General features: G+C 42.5%; 1 protein-coding gene across 1 annotated transcript in view; it reads right to left on the bottom strand.

Annotated features, from left to right (window-relative positions):
* Positions 1–7,490: 7,490 nt before the first annotated feature.
* Positions 7,491–23,643, bottom strand: part of ARL8A (ARF like GTPase 8A) — a 51,126-nt gene continuing 34,973 nt past the window's right edge. Inside the window, exons 4-7 of the mRNA XM_081325861.1 lie at positions 22,691–22,784; positions 20,770–20,837; positions 9,822–9,892; positions 7,491–9,396 (exon numbers count right to left, since the gene is read on the bottom strand). Of these exons, the coding sequence (XP_081181987.1) occupies positions 9,347–9,396; positions 9,822–9,892; positions 20,770–20,837; positions 22,691–22,784 (283 nt within the window). The 3' untranslated portion in view covers positions 7,491–9,346. The remainder of the gene's footprint in view (positions 9,397–9,821; positions 9,893–20,769; positions 20,838–22,690; positions 22,785–23,643) is intronic.

The raw sequence follows: 23,643 nt of genomic DNA, 5'->3' as shown, positions 1-23,643 counted from the left end.
TGTTGCTGAAGGAATGATCACTAAAAGAGGGACTATCTGTAAGCCATTCTGCTTCCTAGGCTATATAGCACAGTTATGTCTCTCCACCTTCATTCCAACAATTATAAGAGACCTGTCCATACTGGGCCAACTTCAACAGCACTGCAAAGTCCCTCTTCCAGTTTAAGGTTTCACATTAAACCAGTAGTAGATCAAGAGGCCCTTAAGAAGCCCAAGATGCATGTTCAAAATTATGATATTTATACATAAAGGGCTCTTACACTTCCTACCTCCAACCTCTGTATGTAGTTCTCAGGGATTTATTTTTATTTTTTTCTCAGATTTTAATTATCTTCTTTTAGAGCATTAAGTAACTTTATGAATAAATCAGATCAACATCCCCGATACCCAAAGTAAAAGATTATTGATCAACAGTAGTGCATATATGGTTTCCAGTTCTCATACACATTGGGATATTCAGGTGGCATTAAAAATGTAGAATTTACCCTATTGGGAAGCCTAATTGGCATTCATTTGCAGGTCTGATACATAGTGTTTCTTGTAGCATGTGAAATGTTTACCAGAATGATGAGTTTTTGTCACTATATGGTATTGCACAGCTTTTTGTGGGCGGATGACACTCAGTCACAGATGTTAAGTTCAATAGTGACATCTCTCTATGCTTTTTCCCTCGTTGCACCAGCACCACATGAAAAGGGTATAGACACTGAGAATCTCTTTGCAGTTTTTTGCCTCTTTGGGAAACAGCTGGGGAATATGACCTGTGTGTAATCCAAATGTTTCAAACACACATGATGGAAAGCTGCCACTGTTTATGGTATTAGTCAAATTGGCATCCATGGAGGTTTACGCTTAGCAGTTTTGATCGTGCAAAGGTTGATTAAACTCATAGATCAATGCCCTATTGACAGATTTTATATGAAAGAAAGTGTCATAGTATAAAGACAAGAGGTGAAGCGTAAGTAATGCAAGAAGCAGCAAGTTTGATTTAAGCAACATGAGATGCCCATTAACCAATTTTCTAGTCTTCTCTATTAAACTACCCTTTCCAAATCTGGTCCTCTGCAGATATATTGGACTACAACTATCATGCCCTGATAGGTTGGCAAAGGCTCTTCTAAACTATCATTACCCTGCAAGAATGCAATAAATGCAGCCCGACAAATAAATAAGGAACACTTAATGGAGGAGCATCTGCTGCTGTGCAGTCTTTTACTATTTTGCCCTTCTCTTGATCAGCTCTCCAGCAGAGTACACAATACTTAATATATTAAGGGAAAAATCCATTTCTGTGTTTTAAACCACAGGGGCAGAAGACAACATATGGCCTTCCAGAGTTTTGTGCTCCATTTCCTTTCAGCACTTGTCAAGCACCATTTTGGACTGTGAACACTGGAATTCAACCATATACAGAAACCCATGTATTAAAACCAATAAATGAGTGGGCTGTCTTCCCCAATTTTTTCTTTCCCCTGAGTTCATCAGTTTCAGATCACTTTGTAAACAGGTCTGAAAGAAGCAGTGAGTGAGACATCAATCCTCTGCCTTTTTTTGGCTTTTTTTTTGATCCGCTCTCTTCCCTCTCACTAACATTAGGTTGTGAGAACAGAACAAATAGCCAGGAAACCTTTTTTAGTAAAGATTTTTAAATTACACCAAAGATTGGTCATCCCTGCATTAGTGACGTCTCCCACTGGATAGCAGTGCATTGATCTATCTGCCATCTACATACAATCCAGTTTCTTCTAGGAACACAGATTTCCTGTATCTTTGGTGCTGTTCAAAATTTATCTTTATTGATTTCCTGAGATTTAATATTGTTAACTCAGGTTGGTAACATTGATGTCTAAAAGGAAAGAGGTCTAACTTCAGGTATACATCAAATAATAGGGTTATACAGTTGAGCAATTCAATCTAAGCTAAATTTTAGCTCTGGACTACTTTGTGCCTTTAACGTTTAAAGCAATAGTAGGTGAAATTATTCTTGCCATGGAGATGAAGAGATGGGATATACTCAACGTCCTTGAATGTTATGCAGCTCTTAAAGGTAGAGAACTTTTCAAATAGTACTAAACTACAATACCCAATCACTCCGATCATTATTATGGGGCTGATGGAAATTAAGTGTCTAATATATGAAAAACCAATATATTTCACCCTGTCTTAAAGCTACTGTCATATGTCAAGGAGGAAACACAATCAGTTTCTTCCTATCCAGTATCTGAAGGCAAAGCTTTCACATCATAATTCCTGATAGTTGCTATAGCTTTTTTCCTTTAAATAAGCATTCTGCACAGGATATGAATTGGAAGAGTTATGCAGGGATGCACAGTGTAACATTCAGTGCTCTGTTCAAGGCAAGAAAGTACTGTATCCCCAAGAAGTGATTATCCAGCTTTTGCTTGAAAATCTATGATGAGGAAGAACTTATCTGCCCCAGGATTCATTTTAGTGATGTTCTTACTATCAGCAGCTGTCTTTGCAAGACAAGCTTTTCAAGGTTTACTTAACTAGTCAACAACATCGTTGTGACTGTACAATGCTGAAGCATAAACTAATAACATTGATTGGGTTCCCTTCAACTCACTGAAATAAAACATGGTTGGCTACTTTGTGTATGCCCGATATTACTGGATTTGTAATTATTCCAAAGTTGATTGGAATCACTGTCTACCACCATGTTCATTGTGTAACATCTAAACCAGTCACAATATGATTTTTCCCAAACTGTATTTTCATCCAGGCAAAAATTATACTTGTTGAAACTGACATAGTGGACTAGTATTGAAGAAACTTGTCTTCAAGCTTCAGTTCAACTATGTGGCCAGTTGGGTGATTAGGGCTCCATTGGTAACTCTCAACGTAGCCTAGCTCACCGAATTGTGAGGATAAAAGGGAGGATAGATAAATAGGAACACCATCATGAGTTTTTAAGAGGAATAAAGACAGATAAATCTAAGCCACAATATTAAAGTGACAGTATCAGCTATAGCTTATGCATGAACAGAATATCTCTCCCTTAGAAGGATAAATTTTACCTCAATTTTAGACCTAAGCAGTGGGCACAAATAATAGCAATTAGTTTCACAGCTGGGATGTAAGTTAGTTCAGAATGTTTTGAGTTTTATTTGTATATACTGTAGTTCTTACTCATAGATGTCAACTACTTAGTGGTGGGAAATATCTCTGCCAATAAAATAAGGAATGTGGGAAGGGAAAACAAATCTAATATTCACTGTGTATTTCAGAATTACAACCATTAGCAGTTCCTTCCATAGTGCTAAATGGAGAGACTCAGTGGAGAAAGCTGTTCAAGCTAGTCATGGTCTAATGGCCAGACGTTTTGACAGGGTACTTACATTATGTCCGAGTTTGCTTAACATAGTTAATAAAACCACTAAGCGATAAACCAGGGTTTACAAGCAAAAAAGCTGCCAAATATCTATCCACACCACCAATACAGTATGGTATAGTCTGATGTGTGAATGAGACCAACATTAAAGGCATCGTTATCTAAATTCCATCCCAAGGAAAGGAGCTACCATCTAGTTCCCTGTGCTGATCTTTTGCAGAATGACTGAACTACTCTCAAACAAGCAGGGAGAGGCTCAGATTTTCATAGAGCTTCAATATTCCTGCTCGATCCAGATGTTTCTCTCTGTTCAGGGATTCTTGTAGAATAAAGCAAGCATCTTCTCAGCAGTGTTTGCTTAGCTGCAGCTCTTTTTGCTTTGGGGGGGGTTGCTCCTCCCCTAATTTCTCTGTGAAGAGAGACTCCCAGCAAAGTTTGCTGAGAGTTGAAGCTCCCTGTACTCTGCTTTCTTTGGATTGCACCCTCAGAAGGGAGAAACGGCTGGAGAGAGGGAGGCAGTTGCTAAGGGATGGGCTGCAACGGCCACAGGGGGATCAGTAAGGGCTTTGTAGGGAACGCCACCCACAGTCCCTTCATGGGCCTGCTGCCATGGAGACAAAGCCTCTGTCTATGTACAAAGAAAGTGATGTTTGGACTGCTGCCCCCATTAGCAAGCAGGAGAATGCCTGGGGCAGCTATGCTTTCTGTCTCTTGAGGAATCATCTCTTCTAAGCCTTTTCTTCCTTTCCATCTCCCGATTTTCCCTCTCCTAAGAAACAGGGAAAACCCCTTTGCTCTGGACCATGAGTATTTTTTTGGATGAGCCATAGTAATTACTTGTTTCAAGAAAGCCTGGCTATCAAAAATTGTGAGAATGCAGTACAATGACAAGATGCCACACATGGACAATATTAAAAAAAAGAAACCTGTCCCTTACAGGTCTCTCAACTTGGCTAACTCTACAGTCTCATCTTGATTTTCCCAATATTCCTCTTGTGAGCCTCCTGCATTCTCAAAACGCTGCTAGAACCTTGCACCATAATATATTAATCTTCTTTGGCTTATACTCAAAATACAAGGAATGGGAGGGAAGGAAGAAATTGTTCACATAAATGTGCTGTTTATTTAATTTATTTATGCACGTCACTTTAGACTCCACCCACTTCAACGAAGTCTACGTGGCTAGAGTTGATGAAGCAGCACCAGCAGCTCTACATAAATCACAGTAGACAGTAAAAGAGCAATGGTTTGATAAATCTGCACTTCTCCAAATTTTGGGCATAATATCAATACAACCATAGACACATCCTTTCTTATTTCCACGTAGCCCTCACATACAAGTATATCAGAATCTTTTTTTGACTCAACCATTTTTATTTGCATCAGTGGTAGAGATGATGCTGGATTGTAATTCCCATCTCTGCAACAACAAAGCTAGTAGGGCTGGTGGGAATGACAGCCCCTCCAGTTTAAGAAAATTGTTTAAGAAAAAACTCAGGAGGCTACATACATGTAAGCTAACGTATAATTGTTACCAACATAGAAGCTGATAATGTGCTGGAAATATCTCAAGTGACTGAAGCCAGACTGAACAATTATGACACAGATACAGAGTGAGAGGAGGCTGCTGTCTTGATTCGTGACTCTTGATCCAAGCCCTACCAGGATGGTTGAAGGGTGTGCAGCCAAAGCACTAGTGTGACCTGAATATCTAGCAGTTTAACAGGGGAATGGATGGGAGCTGCTATTCATACTGTCCTCTCCCTGCTGGCTTCCCCTGAGCAAGGGCCAAGCAAGAACAATGCTGGGCTTGTTGTCACAGCTCCTGGTTGGTCAGAACACTGGGGGTGGGGAATGGAGGGTGGAAAAAAGAGACCAACCAAGCCTTCCTGGAATACTGCAGAACTGGGGGAGGGCAAGAAAGGAAAGGGAGGAGCATTTCAAAGAAGTTGAAATCAGGAAGGATAAACTTCATTCAATTTGACCTTCCCCTCTCTCCCCCCCCCAAAAAAAAGCATGCAAATACACAGGGCAGCTATTTCCAAGACAATTGCTCAGACTTGTTACTGTTAGAATAAAAAGAATCTCGAATGATCCTAGTATACAAGGGGTGAGATGGCAGAAACAGTTCCATGATTTGCATAGTTGCTGACGTAAGATTTTTTAAAAAGCAGCGATATTCCTGTAGTTCACAAGATCTGGGAGGGACTGTCATTTTGCCCTGGCCTGTACAGTGCATAAGGGTAAGAAGACAGCAGCACAGCAGTTTTAACTATGGACCTGTATGGAAGACATGAGCAGTTGCTGCGTGAAGATTGTAACAAGACCAAGTGTGGAAAAGGGTTCCATAATCAAGGTATCATCACTGAAAGGGAAACTGTTTCTACTGGCAGTCCTACATTTCAAATTATAGATCACTACTGTTGTGATTCAGGGTCAGCCTGTGGGTTCGGCAGTTGGGTTGGACGACTCAGAGGAGGAGGAGGAGGGGGGTGTTGAAGAGCTTGCTGATGATGGCCTTGAGGCTCCGCAGAGCCCTCAGCCAGGCCCCTCCCACCTGGTCACGACGGAGACTCAGCTGTGAGCCTGACAGAGTGGATGAAGATGACCCACAGCTGGCCCTGTTCAAGGACACCCGACGCAGGAGGCAGTCAATCAGGAGTAAACAGAGGAAGGCAATGAGGCAGAGAGAAGCCACGCCCTGAACTGTATAAAAGGGGAATGCGTGGGAGGACTGGTTTGCTGAAGGCAACCGCTTGAATAGCTCCTGTTTCATGGTTCGTGTCTTGTTTGCTTTTGTATCCATAAATGTGGTAGGCTTAGTTCCAGCCTCTTGCCTTCTTGTAAAAGGGGTTGTCCCTGCCTTTTCTGCAGGGCTGGTAGCAGGCTGGTACAGAACAACTACAAAAGGACATGAACTAGAATACTCGTAAGTGATATGAGAAGGCAGTTAATTCTGACTACTATATAGACAGAATTTATAGTCAAATATATCCCATAATCCATCGCAGAAAGCAGGGTTTCCATGGCAAGTTGTAGGGGATTCCTCAACAACACAAGCCAATTGGGAGATTCTTTGGAGATTTAACTTAAAAATGCAAACAGGTAATGCACTGGGATTTTCAGTGGCATACTAGACTGGGGGATTAATCCAAATTCAAAGCAGCTAATCATGCTCAATGCAAATCAAAATTTACTTATGACCCAAGAGGAAACATGCCAATCATGCTGACAGAGGATCTACAGAAATCCAAAACAAATGCAAAGCATTATGGTTTTTGAGGGGTGGGAGGGGGTGGGGGGAGAACAGAGCTAGGATATGGGGAATCTGGAGTCCTTCAGATTTTTGTTTCACATAAAAACTCCCATAACACTAGTTGGGTTAATAGTATTCCAGAGATATCCAATTAGTTATACAATATAGCTTCTTGGATTGATCCTGAACCAGATTCTAAAATGCTGAAGTTATCATGGATCAGAAATTGAAAAATAAAATACCTTTAAACTAAAATCAAAATATTGAGTTTTATTAGAGTGTTCCAGTCAGTTTTGTTGTATAAGAAAAAAGTTATGTTATATGCTAGAAATAGAGCTACACTACTGTGTTGTCTAAAGGAACACAAACAAATTTCTGGCAAAATGGCGAAAACATCTAAGATAACAGCAATGCCTGATCACCAAGTAAGAAGCCATTTATTAATTGGCTCAAATATGCTCTTGCTGTCTCTGCTAAACATCTGTTACTTAACATCAGATTTATTCGCCTACTATTTCCACAGTCATTGAGAATGTTAGCTAAGAATAATGGGAATCATAGTCTGATCGACCTGAAGAATATTCTGTTGCAGAAGTCTCACTGAAGCTATCCCAAAAAGAAGAGCCTCATATCTTTATCAGAAGTATGATACCAGGCGAGGTTTAGCTTGGTTCCTTCCTAACCTTTCTAGAATGACATTTGTAACACACTCCTTTATTTATTATTGTGGTCTCTGTTTTCAAGACAATGGAGGTTTTTTTGCTCTTCCACAATAGGGAAAAAGCCCTCAGAATAAAATCTTTGGATACAGCATGGAAAAGGAAGTATGGACAAACCACCCGAAGAAAAAAGGTAACAGTGCAACCACCACCAACATAAAATTGTTAATTTATTGTTATTTTGAGCCAAAAAAGTACTGTTACAAGATTTGTTTTCCAGATAAGGTCAAAGTATGAGCCAAAAATGTATTTTAAAAAAGGAATAAATGACACTATACAATTGATTAAATTAAAAAAGTAAAATGCTTCCATGTGCAGTTTGGTGAAAACGGGGAGAAAAGAAAAAAAATGAAATCAGAAAGCACCCTCCCCTCTTGAGGGAAGCAGCTCGTGGCAGGATGGGGCCCTGCGACTGTACACTTGTCCATAGCTTACATGGGGCAGAGAGAGATATAGCCACCCACCAGCATTGACTATCTTTACAAGAAACAGTATTAGCTTATCGCATCTTTAAATATTTTTCATAGCTTTACTTCCTGAAGTTCTCTGCAGCTGCTTTTAAGTCCTAGAGTGAGTCAAGAGGAGACGTAGGAGCAGGAGCTTAGTCTGACCTCCCTTAGCCGGGAATATCATGGCCTTTGCCAGATACCCAAGCACGCTATAATCCAAGGGATTTCTTACACAAAACCCACAGAATGAAATTCCCTCTTCTACTCTGTTATCCTAAACCTTCACCCCTAAGTTTGAGAAGCAAAGTTTCCATACCTCTGCGTGCATTGGTGGAAGGAGGAGGAGGGATGTAAGCTTAAAGGACACCGAGAAAGAGTCCTGGCTCTTACAGCTTCATCTTGAGCTCTGAGCAAAGATAGCCTTTTCTACATACCTTTTCTGCTCTAGAATTCAATTAAGGTCTGTGTTTTGAGTGAACCATCCTGTGAACTCTGTCTTGCTCCAAAGGCTTTTGAATGGAACCTTTGCATAAGTCATTCTGTTCCTCAACAATCCACAAAGGTCTGAGGGAGGAGACAGTCTAAAACATGGACTCAGTGAATGCTGGCGGTCCAAACCTAGTCATTTTGGCAGTACACCAGAATTCTAGGTCATCTGCATAGTTACAGGATGCATACCATGCACTGCTTACTTCCATTCAGGGAACTATCCTGATCCTTGCAAAGAAAGCTGCCTTACAGGTTTTCAAAGAGAGGGAGTGCATCCAGCATATATCAGGTATGGTTCTGAAACACAGCAGCAGCAAGAGATAGTGTACTGTATCTTCAAGTGCAAGGTGAATGAGATTTAAAGCTCAGATCAAAGAGCTGCGCCTCCTGCCTGCTGGAAAACAACCAAACTGGCCATTGTTTCCAATGATTTAGTGGCAAAGAAAAAAAAACTTGCATTGGCTCGTCCCTAAAGTCTTGCACAGACTGATTAAATGTGAATACTGCTCTAGGAGGCTGTCCTGGGGATGCCTCCCCCCCATTAATCATGCCATATACAGAAGGACAAAAGAAGTGTGAAAGATGGAAGGAGAGAGTTATCTTGCAGGGAAAGTATCACCCAAAGTTATGCTCTGTACCCAGCCGGATCCCACTTGTTCTGTGGCTGCTTGTGACATCCCCAATACTGCATTTGTTGCTTTCCCACCCCATCCATTAGCTGCTGCCCCCTTGACAGCTGACAGGCCCCATTTTGTAACAGTATAATTGCTTAAATTAAAAAATTAAAATATATATACATATATTTATATATATATATATACTGTACACACACTGACAACAACAGAACAGTGCCAAAATCAGAGTAAGGAGCAAAAGAGAGGAGGGGGCAGTTTCTTTATAATAAAAACAGGAGTTCAATCTCAGCAGAAGAGGGTTCTGGTGTCCCCTAAAAATACCCATCTAGGGAAAAAGAAGTGGGCAAGAGGGATGGAAAGAGCAGGAGATGGGAAAAGAGAAAGGAGGAGGTGCGCCTGGCTTTGACAATCGCATCTTCCCGATCCAAAACTTGGACAAAGAGCTCTCAGCTTCGCCGGGACTTTGAATGCTGAATAAGCCACTGTAGGGTGATATCTGTCAAAGAGAAGGTAACAATTTATGACCATCGAGAAGGAAAGGATGATGTGCTAAGCTTTCTTCTGCTTACCTGGAGGTAAAATAAAATGTGCAGATTGTCTGCCCAGCTAAAAGTTAGATCTTTTCTCAAATGTTGGCTGATTCAGTCTTGCACCCCAACAGAATTGATAGAGGACAAAGGGTGATGTGACCAAACTCTTCCCACTTCCAACTATGAAATGAATGGAAACCCCAAAGGCACACAGAACCCTCATAATAAAACTGACTATGGAGCTCAGCTGACCACATTATGGGCAAAGCCAGCAACTGGGTCTCTCCTCAAATAAGATTTTGCTGCAGATTCAACCCTCATCAGAACAACATTTGAGTTGTTACATACCCTGACCTTTTAATCTTTCCCAGCCTTTTCTTTTCCAGCTTACCAATGTTGTCTTTTTCTTTGCAAGAGATTGAATAGCAACAGATCTCGCGGTCCTGGATGGCAGACAAGTTCCTGAAAGAGAAGTAACGGCACAAAAGATCAGAAGTCTTAAAAAAGAAAAAGACAACACACACAAAAGGAACACTGCCAGCCAAAAAGAATGATAAAATGTGTCCCAGCAACCTGCAGCTTCAAACATAATGAAAAGAGGATGAGTTCAGAATTTTTCCTCTTGAACGATGACCTCACCTACTCATGAGATCCTGCCATCCTCATCTATCATCTCTACCCACTCTGGGTCTCCTAAAATTTCGGGAATGTTATCCCACAGCCAATCGGATTTAGGCATATAAGAGTCAGGTATTATTCACATAGGCTTCGTGCAAGCTTTTACAAGATCCTGGCAGCTTTAAAAATAAAAGCCATTTTAACTTGATTTCCAGGATAAAGTATGAGGAAAAATCAATAATAAAAATAAATATAATAGTTTCCATTACTAAAGTGCAACAAATGGATAACAATACTATAGAAAGCTCTTAAATGTTGAAGATTGACAACTGTCAACTGGCAATGTGTTCCAGAAGCAGACAAGTGAGAAGGTTTTCACATTTGCACACTATTGGTATGGTTAAAACCATGATCTCATTACCATATGCATATGGAACAGACTGCCTAAATTAGCTCTGACAGCCATACCTGATTAAAATATGCTGTAGAAAGGTCCACCCAACAATTAGATAGGACTAAGATGAACTCTACTATGTGCTATTCAAGAAAAGCCTATGAGCCTATGTGTGTAAGCAACTTGACAGTTTCTTCTTATAAATAAGCATCCATAGATTTTGAACAACAGAGCAAATATGATACTGCCTTCTGGTGAATGGTCAACCCTTTCTTAACTTTGAAGGTGTGAAGTTGGAAAGCTGGTAGTGAACATTTGTAGCCTATATTCAAAGCTTGAGGAAGGCTGGGATCTACCGTATTTTCCGGCGTATAAGACGACTTTTTAACCCATGAAAATCTTCTCAAAAGTTGGGGGGTCGTCTAATACGCCGAAAAAAACCACAAATCAGTCGAGCGTCCCCGTTCTTGCAAAGCCGGGCCGCCCCACGCAACCGAGCTATCTCCGACACGGCTGGGCGGGAGCGTCGGGCGGCTCTCCCCACGCGAAGGCGGCGCTGCCCGTCGGCTCTCTTGTCCGTCGCAGAGGAGGCGAAGGCCCGACTGGCCCCACTGGCCCACCCGCTGCTCCCGCGCTTCTGCCGGCCCCCGAGGCGCAGTGTTTCCCGGGCGGCAGGCAGCGCCGGAGGGCAGCCGCCACCCCGCCACGGCCGGCGCCCCTCCTGCTTCCCCCCCAGGCCTTGAACTTCTCCCATTCGGCGCAGGGCGGGGCAGCTCCGCCCGCAGCCTCTTTTTCATGTGCCGCTTCCCTCTCACCATTGGCCGAGGCGCGCTCGGCCCGGGCTCCCGGTCCCTCTTCCCTGCCGGCTTCCCGCCCTGCCCCTCATGGAGCTGGACTGGGCGTGCAGCCTCTCGGTGTGGCTGCTTTTCCTGGGCAGCCTGGCGGTGCGGCTCCTGCGCTCGGACCTGTTGCTGAGCCAGCAGCTGCTGCTGCGCGTGGGGCTGCTGGCCGTCCTGCAGGCGCTGGGCCATCCTGCCGCTGCCCGAGGGGAGGGCCTCGCGCCCGCCGGACTCACCTGTCACCAGCACCGCTCTCCCCCCCGCGGGGATGCGCTTCCGCCGGGCGGTGCTGGCCGAGACGAGCCAGCAGGCAGCCGCCGTGAGCACGGCGCTGAGGGGCAGCGGCAGGATGGCCCAGCGCCTGCAGGACGGCCAGCAGCCCCATGCGCAGCAGCAGCCGCCGGCTCAGCAACAGGTCCGAGCGCAGGAGCTGCACCGCCAGGCTTCCCAGGAAAAGCAGCCACACCGAGAGGCTGCACGCCCAGTCCAGCTCCATGAGGGGCAGGGCGGGAAGCCAGCCGGGAAGAGGGACCGGGAGCCCAGGCCGAGCGCGCCTCGGCCGACGGTGAGAGGGAAGCGGCACATGAAAAAGAGGCTGCGGGCCGAGCTGCCCCACCCTGCGCCGAATGGGAGAAGTTCAAGGCCTGGGGGGGAAGCAGGAGGGGCGCCGGCCGTGGCGGGGTGGCGGCTGCCCTCCGGCGCTGCCTCCCGCCCGGGAAATGCTGCGCCTCGGGGGCCGGCAGAAGCGCGGGAGCAGCGGGAGGGCCGGCGGGGCCAGTCGGGCCTTCGCCTCCTCTGCGACGGACAGGGAAGGCAGGGCATGTAAGTATTTTCCGGCGTATAAGACAAAAAACCTTGAAAAACTTCTTTAAAGTAGGGGGTCGTCTTATACGCCGGGTCGTCTTATACGCCGGAAAATACGGTATTAGAAACTGTGAGATCAAAATACCCCCAAATTCTAGACCCATGGTGGCGAACCTATGGCAGGCGTGCCACAAGTGGCACACAGAGCCATCCCTGTGGGCACATGTGCCATCACCCCAGAGGGAGGAGCCCTTGCAGGGGCGGGCCAAGGAGTTTAGCCAGCATCTGATGGATAAAATCATTCAGATTCGGCCCGGTCTGGATTCTGACTGGGCAGAGACTGACGGGGAGGGAGACAAGCGGTCTTGGGAATGTTATCTGGAATGAATTCGATCCTGGGACCCCGGAAGAGGTGGACAAGATCACAAGGAGACTGAGTTCCACCACGTGTTTATTGGACCCTGGCTTGTGTATGCAGCTCGGGAGGGGACACGAGACTGGCTCCAGGCAGTAATAACTGCTTCTTTGAGGGAGGGTACCTTCCCTGCCACCTTGAAGGAAGTGGTGGTGAGGCCCCTCCTCAAGAAGCCTGCCCTGGACCCGGCTATGTTGAACAACTATCGTCCGGTCTCCAACCTTCGCTTTCTTGCGAAGGTTGTTGAGAGCGTGGTGGCGCATCAGCTCCCTCTGTTCCTGGAGGAAGCGGATTATCTGAACCCGTACCAATCGGGCTTTAGGCCCGGGTACAGCACGGAGACGGCATTGGTCACGCTGGTGAATGATCTCTGGCGGGCTCGGGACAGGGGTTGTTCCTCTGTCCTAGTAGACCTCTCAGCAGCTTTCGATACCATCGACCATGGTATCTTACTGCGACGCCTCAGGAGGTTGGGAGTGGGGGGCACTGTTCTCCAGTGGTTCTCCTCCTACCTCCTGGGACGTTCGCAGTCGGTGCTGACAGGAGGGCAGAGATCGGCCTCGAGGCCTCTCATTTGTGGAGTTCCTCAGGGGTCGGTCCTCTCGCCTCTCCTGTTCAACATCTATATGAAGCCACTGGGTGAGATCATTCGTGGTTTTGGAGTGGGGTATCATCAGTACGCCGATGATACCCAGCTTTTCATCTCTACCCCAAACCACCCCAGTGATGCCCTCAATGTGATGTCGCGTTGCCTAGAGGCGGTTCGGGTCTGGATGGGGAGGAACAGGCTTCGGCTCAATCCTAACAAGACCGAGTGGTTGTACGTTCCGGCATCTCGGGAAATTCAGTCCATTCCATTTTTAACCATGGGGGGTGAGGTGTTACCCCCCGTAGATAGGGCTTGCAACTTGGGTGTCCTCCTGGATTCACAGCTCAGTTTGGAAGACCATGTAGGAGCTGTGACCAGGGGGGCTTTTGCCCAGGTTCGCCTGGTGCGCCAGTTGCGACCCTATCTGGACCGGGATGCCCTGCGTAGAGTCACTCATGCGCTCGTGACCTCTCGTATAGACTACTGCAATGCTCTGTACATGGGGCTACCCTTGAGGACCACTCGGAGGCTTCAGCTGGTGCAGAATGCGGCCGCGCGAGTTGTGATGGGGGTCTCCCAATACTCCCATGTAACACCTCTTCTCCGCGAGCTGCATTGGCTTCCAGTTGCCCTCCGGGTGAGATTCAAGGTGCTGGTGATTACCTATAAAGCCCTAAATGGCATGGGTCCGGATTACTTATGGGAGCACCTGCTGCCGGCGTCATCTTCCCTTCGTCCTGTGCGCTCCCACAGAGAGGGCCTCCTCAGGGTGCCGTCGGTCAGAGAGTGTCGGCTTGCGGCCCCCAGGAGGAGAGCATTCTCTGTGGGCACACCAGCCCTTTGGAAAATTACCGGTTGAGCTCCAGATGGCTCCCGACCTTCACTCTTTCCGCCGTGATCTGAAAACCTATTTATATGAACAGGCCGGCCTGGTTTAAGGGTTGGGATATTTTTAATTATTTATTGTTAGGGCTTAATTAATTTAATTTTATTTTAACTTTTGTATGTAATGCTTTTATTGCCCTGTACACCACCCTGAGTCCTTCGGGAGAAGGGCGGTATAGAAATTCAATTTAAAAAAAATAAAAAAAATAGTACACATTAGCCCATTATCTCTCTCACCTCAGCCTCTTCTCAAGAGCTCGAAGAAAAATGGTTGCTACTAATACTAATGGCACTGGCACATAATAGTACTCATCATTCACTGCCCAAACTCACTTGCCAAGAGAGGTAAAAAAGTAGGGAAGATTTGGCCTCTCACTTGCCTAAGAAGATCTGCATAAGATTATGGGCTCCTTCAGATATAGTCATCTTAGCTTACACCACCTTTACAGAAAAGTATTAGTTTCTTATTGCAGGATGTTGAAAAGCTGCCTGCAATTAGTGCAGGTTCGAGTCCCACCAGGCTCAAGGTTGACTCAGCCTTCCATCCTTCCGAGGTAGGTAAAATGAGGACCCAGATTGTTGGGGGCAATTAAGCTGACTTTGTAATAATGCCGCTTGGGGTGTGTGTGAAAGCCCTAACAAGCAGGCATATACATAGAATGAAGGCTACTGCTAAGCTTGTAAGCTGCCCTGAGTCTTCGGAGAAGGGCGGGATATAAATGTAATAAAAAAAAAAAATCATCTTTACAGGGAAGTTGGAAAATGATAAGGACAGCAGAATCCCTCACAGGATCCTTCACAGACAGAACTTGGCCAAAGATATTTCTTCCCCTCTCATAATTCCCTTCTATTTTTTTTTTTTTTTGAATGAGTCCTTGAATGAGTCCTTGCTTTCTTGAGTCTTTCTTTTAGCAGAAAATATTACCATAAAAACAATTCTTGAAATATGTGAACTCTGCCCACAATATTGTTCAGCCTATCAGGGGAAAAAGGAGAAATGAAAAATACTTGCCTGCCTATGGTGCCATCATGTGGCAAAGGCAGTGAAAAACTAAGAGTATGTTGGTTTCTTTCAGCTAAACTGCAGTTCTGTAATCCAATATGGGTTCATAGTGCTTTTATTTCCAGGTCTATCCGTGGACTGTAATTTTCTCAATAAGTATTTCTGTATTGTTCTATCTATAACAATAGAACATAGAATCCAAAGAAGCAGAAACCCTATTATCAGTGTTCAAATAATACAATATCCAATTGCATTTTGATTTCCAAGATGGCTTTTAATCCCACAGGAGTTGCAAAACCATCTGTTGAAAATAAAAACTGTGGGGGGCTGTAACTTTGTAATTTGTCTTGAAATATTCTAAGGACTAAGGATAAAATTTCAGACAGTAAGAACAATTAGTCAATGGAACAGCTTGCCTCCTGGAGTTGTGGGTGCTCCATCTCTGGAGGTTTTCAAGAAAAGACTGGACATCCATTTGTCCGGGATGGTATAAGGTCTCCTGCAATGGGCAGGGGGCTGGACTAGAAGACCTCCAAGATCCCTTCCAGCCCTATGATTCTATGTTTTCTCAATGCTTGAAACCATGTGGTGCACAACATGTTTTGTCACTATGTTCTTTTCCAGTTATTTCAGTTCCGAAGCAAATAGCTGATACTCAGCAATGCTTCCTGTGCTCTTATTCCCAAAGACTTTTGCTCTTCCTGAGATTCATCACTACCATCATCATCATATGGATTCATGGGATAGTATCCCAGAAGAGAAACTGATTCAATCTTATTTACTGTTACCTGCTCTCCTGGCTAAAAAAATTCCAATGTATTATCAATAAACTACACTATATTTGAACATAGCAATCTCCAAGGTCTCAGAGGATTTGCAAATTCATATAATATCTTCCCTAAAACAAATTACACAATTTATTACACTACCATATGCAAATGACAATATAATATCAAATACAACTGGCAAGCTTTAAAATGCCATTAAATTCTATGCTGCCTTTTCTATAGCAAACTAAAATGATTCCTCTTTGGAATTCCATTAAGAGATGTAACATGTAATGAATTAAGTTTTCTTTTTATAACCAAGATTCTCAACAATGAGGGGCATTAATTCATAGCGCCTCTGTAAAAGCAAGTAATCTAAATAGCAAATGTACACCTAAAAATACAGTCCATAAATCAAGTTAGTTAGACTTGTACAAGTTCAGGAATAAATGCCTTGGCAAGCTTCAGTATCATATACTCTACTTCAGATGTTCAACAAGGCAGAAGTCTTAGAAATACTGCCGGCCCATTGGATATTAGGCCTGAATGTCCTTAGAAGCAGATTTCCCTCTTTCATTGCCAGGAACGTTCTGGCAATGAAAATAATTACTTTCCAGGTGGGAGAACATTGATGGTAAAGAGAAAACTGGTAGTATCATACTGGATAAAAAAGAAGATACTGCAATAGTGGGGGGAAAAGAAGTATGTGTGTTGATTAACCTGAAACTCAAAGCAAATGCTGCTTAATAAATTGCTCTGGTGTGAGAAAAAGAAGAAACATTCAGCAATAAAATACACAAGACTGCACCAATAAAATATACAGGAGTGGAGCAATTTGTGGTATGCTCCACATTTCTTCAAAAATCCCACCAATAAAAGTGAAGCTTAAAGAGATTTGGAGCTTTATTTTTTTTATTAAGAAGATTTATATGACTACCCAACTAACAGTGACTTTGGGTGGCCTACTCTAATTGTCCTGATTTAAGGCTGATAAGGTAAAGTAAAGGTAAAGGTTCCCCCGCACATGCGTGCTAGTCGTTTCCGACTCTAGGGGCCGGTGCTCATCTCCGTTTCAAAGCCGAAGAGCCAGCGCTTGTCTGAGGACGTCTCCGTGGTCATGTGGCCGGCATGACTGGACGCCAAAGGCGCACGGAACGCTGTTACCTTCCCACCGTAGTGGTCCCTATTTTTCTACTTGCATTTTTACGTGCTTTCGAACTGCTAGGTTGGCAGAAGCTGGGACGAGTAACAGGCGCTCACTCTGTTACACGGCACTCGGGATTCGACCCGCCAAACTGCCGACCTTCTGATCGACAAGCTCAGCGTCCTAACCCACTGAGCCACCGCGTCCCTCCTTAAGGCTGATACTCATCATTAAAATGATTGAAGATTAAAAAAATAAAGAAATTGTGATATACTGAAAACTTAGAAATTATTAGTTAATGAAGAACTTTGGATTTATCAAGCTTAAAGTAGAGTCATGAACATGATTTTGTTTTCTTGGAAAGAAATTGCTACTAGAGACTTAAAATCTGGACTGAAGACATGGCTCACTCAGTCTTTCAACTGGTTTGTTATTAACACAATGGAAATACTGATTAATCAATATGATTCTGTAAAGACAAGATTTGATTTTATTGTTTAAAATCTGTTACTTGTGTTTGTGTGGACACATGCAATTTATGTGTTCCTTTTCTTTTTCCTATTTTTTATTACTTTGTGTTTTGTGGAAATAATTTTGTTAATTTCTTCTAGTTTGTTTTCCACTATAGCAAGTTTTTTTAAAAGGTAACTTCTTTGGTTGACTTTTACTTCTGGCTACCTCATATGCACATCTAATTATTTTTGATAAGCTGAGAAGGGGCAGTGACAGCTAAGTGGGAAGTATGGAGCACTAGTCTGCTCAGGCCCTGCTGGCTGATCATTAGAAAGGAATGCAATGCTGCAAGTTAAAGCATGGATCTTGCTAGTACTTGTGGATCTTGTCTTGATTGCCAGTTGATTTCAGACACTAGTATTTGATGTTGGCAATTGCCATTTTGACAGCGTGTCTATTTTGTGGAAACCTGAACAAGCTAGCAGCAGGGGCAGACAGGACCTTCAAGGTAGGTGTTGGCCGTGTACTAGGAGATTTGAAACTAAGGATATGAAGCTGTTTCCAGTTCATGGGCTCTCTACCTGGACTTTGCTGCCCAGATGTTTTGTGTATCTGGCTGTTCCAAAGATCAGTTTGGAAGTATCTGCTCCCCTGCCCCAATAGCTTAGTCCTTTCACCATCACCTGGACTGAGAAGTGTGGTTGCTGAACCTCCTCAGCATCAATCCCCTAGAAGCCCTTTTTGCCAAAGAGAACAAAGAAGCTGTTGGGTTTTATCTTTGGGGCAACTGGGCTATTCTATGAATGAGGACCAGGGTAGTATATAGAATGTTTTATAGGCAGTAGTTTGTTGAGGGAAATGCCTGAAAGTCATATAAGCCTAAAGATCTTTGTTGAAAGTCCTTACATTAGGTTCAGCTTCTTATTGGACAATGGAAGGTGCTGGTTAAGAAGGTTAGGGGGAATTTTGAAGGAATGGAATGATGAGCAATGAACATATGGTAGGAGACTGAGAATGGACCACATTCAGGAAACACATGTTTGACATATAGAATTTTTTTGGTATTCCCTCTTCCAGCTTTCAGTTTTCATACCAGGAGCTCAGGGCACCAACTGCTGCAATTTAATGATATCTCTCTATAGTAATTTTCCTCATCCATGATTTCATTATTAATGAAAGGGCAAACCTAGTTTGTATCTCCCTAGATAGGGTTTTTTTCTACAATGCAACCCACCCACTGTGGTGGGAAAGAACTTACAATATTAGATTGGTCTGCCAGTTTTCAAGACTCTTTGGGAGTTTCCCAAGATTCTGGCAGACAACTCAGCTAAGGCTTTGGTTGCCCAAAGATATAAAAAGATGAGCAGCCTTCTCCTGTCTGCACATACATTTTGCAGCCCTTACTTTACTGAAGAGTTTAAGAAATGAGTGCCAGAGGAGATGCCTGGAATATTATTAAATAAAGATCCATCTTGAGTCTGACACAACACTAGCAGAAGCTCAAGTTAATGCTCATACAGTGGTAATTCAAGCAGTGCAAAAAGTAACTCTTATTGCATCCGCCAAATGCTATTCCTTGATCCTTTTTAAGATGACCTGTTCCCTTTTTTTAGGGAAGAATGTTCACAAAGTCCATCTGAAAGGACTCTGTGAAGTTTTCACAGCATCTGTCAGTCAGGATGTTCACACTATTGACAATGCCAATGCAGATGATTATGACCTCGTCTTGTGAAATTTTATGGAATCATTTTGAGACTGTATGTCTTCATGAAATTGCAATGTTAGCTTTGCTACTCTCAGTTGTATCTCTTTCCCTTATGGTTGGTCATGGCCTTACATGAGGTGGTGGGTTGGATCAATATTTGTCTGAGAATATGTTTCCCTCATATCTGTAAGAGGCAGCAGTCAGACCGCAGTCAGAAAACTTTGCTCAGTTCAATGTTGGATCGTTATAGACCTGTTTCCTCTCTTTTTCCCCCTGAAATATTGTGGAAAAAGTGGTTTTCCTACAGCTGCAAAGGAACCTAGAGGCAATAGACATGGACTCATATTTGTCAAAGTTCAAGCCAGAATACAGCACGTAAACTGGATGACTTTTAGATAGACCAGGATCTGGACTTTATAATCCTCCTTGAATTCTCAGCACTCTTTTGATACCATTGACCATGATAGTCTTCTGAACCATCTCTGTTCTGCAGTGGTTCCTCCTTCCGGAAGGATAGGGTTCCATTTGATGGCAGAGGAAGATCTACCCACAGAACTCTTTGTGGAGTGTCTCAGGGATATCTCTTCTATCCACTCCTTTTTAATAACTCTTATGAAACTGCTGAAGGAAGTCATCTTCTGTTATGGGGTATGGTATCATCATTATGCTGAAGATATCTAGTCACATATTATGTTTCTAGGCCAAACAGATAACACTATGGAAGTTGCCTATACAACCAGATCAAAGAGCCATTTGCTTCAAATCCTATCTATATGGGATTGTCACATAACAGAGCCTCAGAAGCAGATGTTCTCAGTAGTTACCTCCACTCTTTGGAACTCCCTCTTAGTGGGAGGGGGTAGATCTCTCCCCTGCCACCAAATGGAACCAATCATTCTGAAGGAGGAAACACTACAAAAGAGACATGGTTCAGAAGGCTATCATGATCAATGGTCAAGACTTCAGGAAAGCTTTAAAGACCTACTTGTTCATTCTTGCAGAAGAGGAGGGTGCTCTTTGACCCGAACTGCTGGCATGTATCTGTGGATATTTTCAATTTTATGCTATTACTTACATTGATTTAAAGTACACCTTACTCCAGGTACATAATAAAAAAATATAAAAGTCCAGATCCTGGTCTGCCCAAAAGAACAATGAAAATAACTGATATGCATCCAGAAAGACCATATAACACATGCCGCACAAAACGTACAGGAACTTATCCACTACCCTGCCCCAATATCTAGTCAAGTTTTCAATGATGTCATGGAACATCATCAGGAGATACACAGATTTCTGGGAAATACTATTCCAGAGCACAGGCACCACCACATGAAATGCAGAAGCCATTTTATGTTCATATTGTTTATATCTTTTAGACTGGTGAGGATGGGTGGCCTATAAGCAGTGTAATTTTATAATACCATAACTGGTGGTGGTATTATTATTATTATTATCATTATTATTATCATTATTATTATTATTATCATTATCATTATATTATTATTATTATTATTATTATTATTATTATTATTATTATTATTATTATTATTATTATTATTATTATTACATTTTTATTATGCCTTTTATATAAAAATATTATATTGCATAATCATGCTGAATATATCCAGATGTGATTTCCAAGAAGCTAAAATCAAGTTATTGCTGTAATGGAGAGACTCCAGCCAAACTGTAGATATTGAAGACAACAAGAAACACTTACATTTTTTCAATGAGCTCTTTCTCATCCAAGGCACCAGCCAGATCTCGCTTGTTCCCAAGAACTAAGACCTTCAAAAGAGAATAGGGCAGTGCTCTTAATACGTGCAAGCTGCAAAGAGCTATGGAACAGTCTGAAGTGGCTCCATTGTTCAAACAAGATATATCTTGTGCACCAGTGTTTTCAATACACTTTCTGAATTCAAGAATTTCCTTTATAATCCAGGGAAAGTCTGCCAAGCATGAAGTTGGAAAAAACACAATTTGGCTTGAAAGAGAAAAAGATAATAGGAAAGCTGTCTCTACAAATATTTAAAATACCAATTTCTAAAATGCTATATGAACTTTATAAAGCCATATATAAAAGAAGCAAAACACTGCATTGCTTTAAGTTTAAATGCAGATATGAATAACAATATTAGCCATGTAAAATAATTTAAGGGTTCACTTGGAAAGACATTCATGGGAAAAATCAAATACTCATGGAGGGTATTTGATTAACCTTTAAATGTATTCCCTGGGGGTAGCCAATACATCTTTTGTAACCAACAAAACAGAAAGTTGTCTAGTGTCCAGATATGCTATTAAAACCTAGCTACCCAAAAGAGTATCTGCTTTTCTTTGCAATTACTTCACCCTTGGCAATGCTCCCTATGGGCCAGTTCAAATGGCAACATGCTGATTGATAACTGTTTTTTCTTTTAAAATATTAACTGGACCCTACACAATTCTTGACTTCCTAATTTTCAGGAGCTATTCTCATTATAATAAATTAAGATTTGGACCATGAAATTCTCTCATAAAGACCTCTACCTCCCATTTATTTTGCTAAAGACCATACTTCCACTGGTGTAAAAGTTGAAGCATCTGGCAAGCAATGGAAATTACAGATCTTTTAAAAAGCAGCATAGTGCATTTGTGTGTAAAAGCTGGTTTAAAGAAAGGAGTGAAACTGCAAATATGTGTTACATATTTACATTTTCGCCTCAAACCAGCTATTTCATTGTCTAAAAAAAATGAAAAACCTGAGGAAAGGATTTTAATTCATTGAAGGTAGAAACACTCAGAGTTGCACACACACACACACACACATATATATACACACATATACATACATACATACATACACACACACACACACACACACTGCTCAAAAAAATAAAGGGAACACTTAAACAACACAATGTACTGTATTTAATAGTAGGATGTCTTATCTTGTGTTCCCTTTATTTATTTTTTGAGCAGTTTGTGTGTGTGTGTGTGTGTGTGTGTGTGTGTGTGTGTGTGTGTCTTTACAGTGTGTGCAATAATACTGTGTGTTATTTCTATCTTCTATCTGAACAGTAGCCAGTGGGAGCACCTACCAACTCTGGCCCTGTGTCAGGCTCTGTTAGTACTTGGATGGGAGACCATCAGAAAGTTCCAGAGCTATAGGCTAAAGTGGAAAAAATAAAAACATTCTGGAAGAAAAAAATAGCAAGCTCTTTCGTTACTATTGTCAAGAAAACTACACAATTAGATTTATACGGCCATCAGAAGCTGAGCTCGACTTGAGAAAATATCTAACTGTGAATGCGCTAAAAACTAAGTATTATTTACATTATAAAACTTCAGCCTTACTTTCTAGGAGCTAATTATGTAATATTTTTCTTTTTCACATTCCAAACAAGAGGGTTACACCTAACTCCTGCAATGTTATAGAAGTAGATTCCGCCCTTTACTTACTTTTCCAATACAGTCCTTCCATAAAAACGTACACATCCTAGAAAGAAATATCTCAGCACCATGTGGAAAAGTCATGAAAATGAGAAATAGTTGGTTCCAAAATCTAGTTCTATAGTTTCTGAGAATAAATTACATTGAGATGAATATGGATATGGATTAACTTGTATATGTTTAGCCTTTCCAGAGCTGGATCAACTTACAGGAATGCCTTGGAGTTGTGGTTTATCAAGCAAGTTGTGCAGTTCATTCTTTGAAGCTTCAATCTTCTCCTGATCTGCAGCATCTACCATATATCTAGAATGAAACAGCACATTACTACTGAGCTGGAAAGGTGACAGAAGCAGTTGCAGACGACAGCCTAAGATACTATGTAGGAGCCTAATACAACATTAGCTAACCAGCCCCCACCAAACAAGATGGATTATTCTGAAACTTTATTAGTCTCATTAACTGACTGGTTGCAAAACTTTGGATTTGGTCAACATCTTTATTGACATGTTTCTGTCCATACCTTAGGAAGTACTTACTCTCCTAGAGATACTGGGATTCTAGTGCTACAAATATGCACTGCAGGCTTCATTTTGTGTGTAGAAGTGCTTAGGCAGGGTTGAACATACTTTGAAAGGAATATATTAGACATGCTTCAGACCTCACACAACACCTCTCTGCTATTTATCAAAGCAGCCAGTCTCCCATCACGGCTTTAAGAAGCCCATTCTTAAAACAGCAGCATAGGAAAAAAATAGAACTTGTTGAATGAATAAGAGAGAAGTGTCGTACTCATGCAAGATCAGAAAGCACTTCCTTCTCAATCTTTTCTAAAGCATGCACAACTCTACTGTTGGACAGGTTTGTATAATCTATATTCATATACATTTGAAGATTTCTTTCATTTGTTGTTGTTGTTGTTAGTTGCGAAGTCGTGTCCGACCCATCGCGACCCTATGGACAATGTTCCTCCAGGCCTTCCTGTCCTCTACCATCTTCTGGAGTCCATTTAAGCTCATGCCTACTGCTTCAGTGACTCCATCCAGCCACCTCATTCTCTGTCGTCCCCTTCTTCTATTGCCCTCAATCTTTCCCAGCATTAGGCTCTTCTCCAGTGAGTCCTTCCTTCTCATTAGGTGGCCAAAGTATTTGAGTTTTAGCTTCA

The sequence above is a fragment of the Vipera berus genome (assembly GCF_964194415.1).
Source record: "Vipera berus genome assembly, chromosome: 3".
Lineage (NCBI taxonomy): Eukaryota > Metazoa > Chordata > Lepidosauria > Squamata > Viperidae > Vipera > Vipera berus.
The sequence above is the reverse complement of the archived record's forward strand: the minus strand, read 5'-3'. Positions and strand labels throughout refer to the sequence as shown.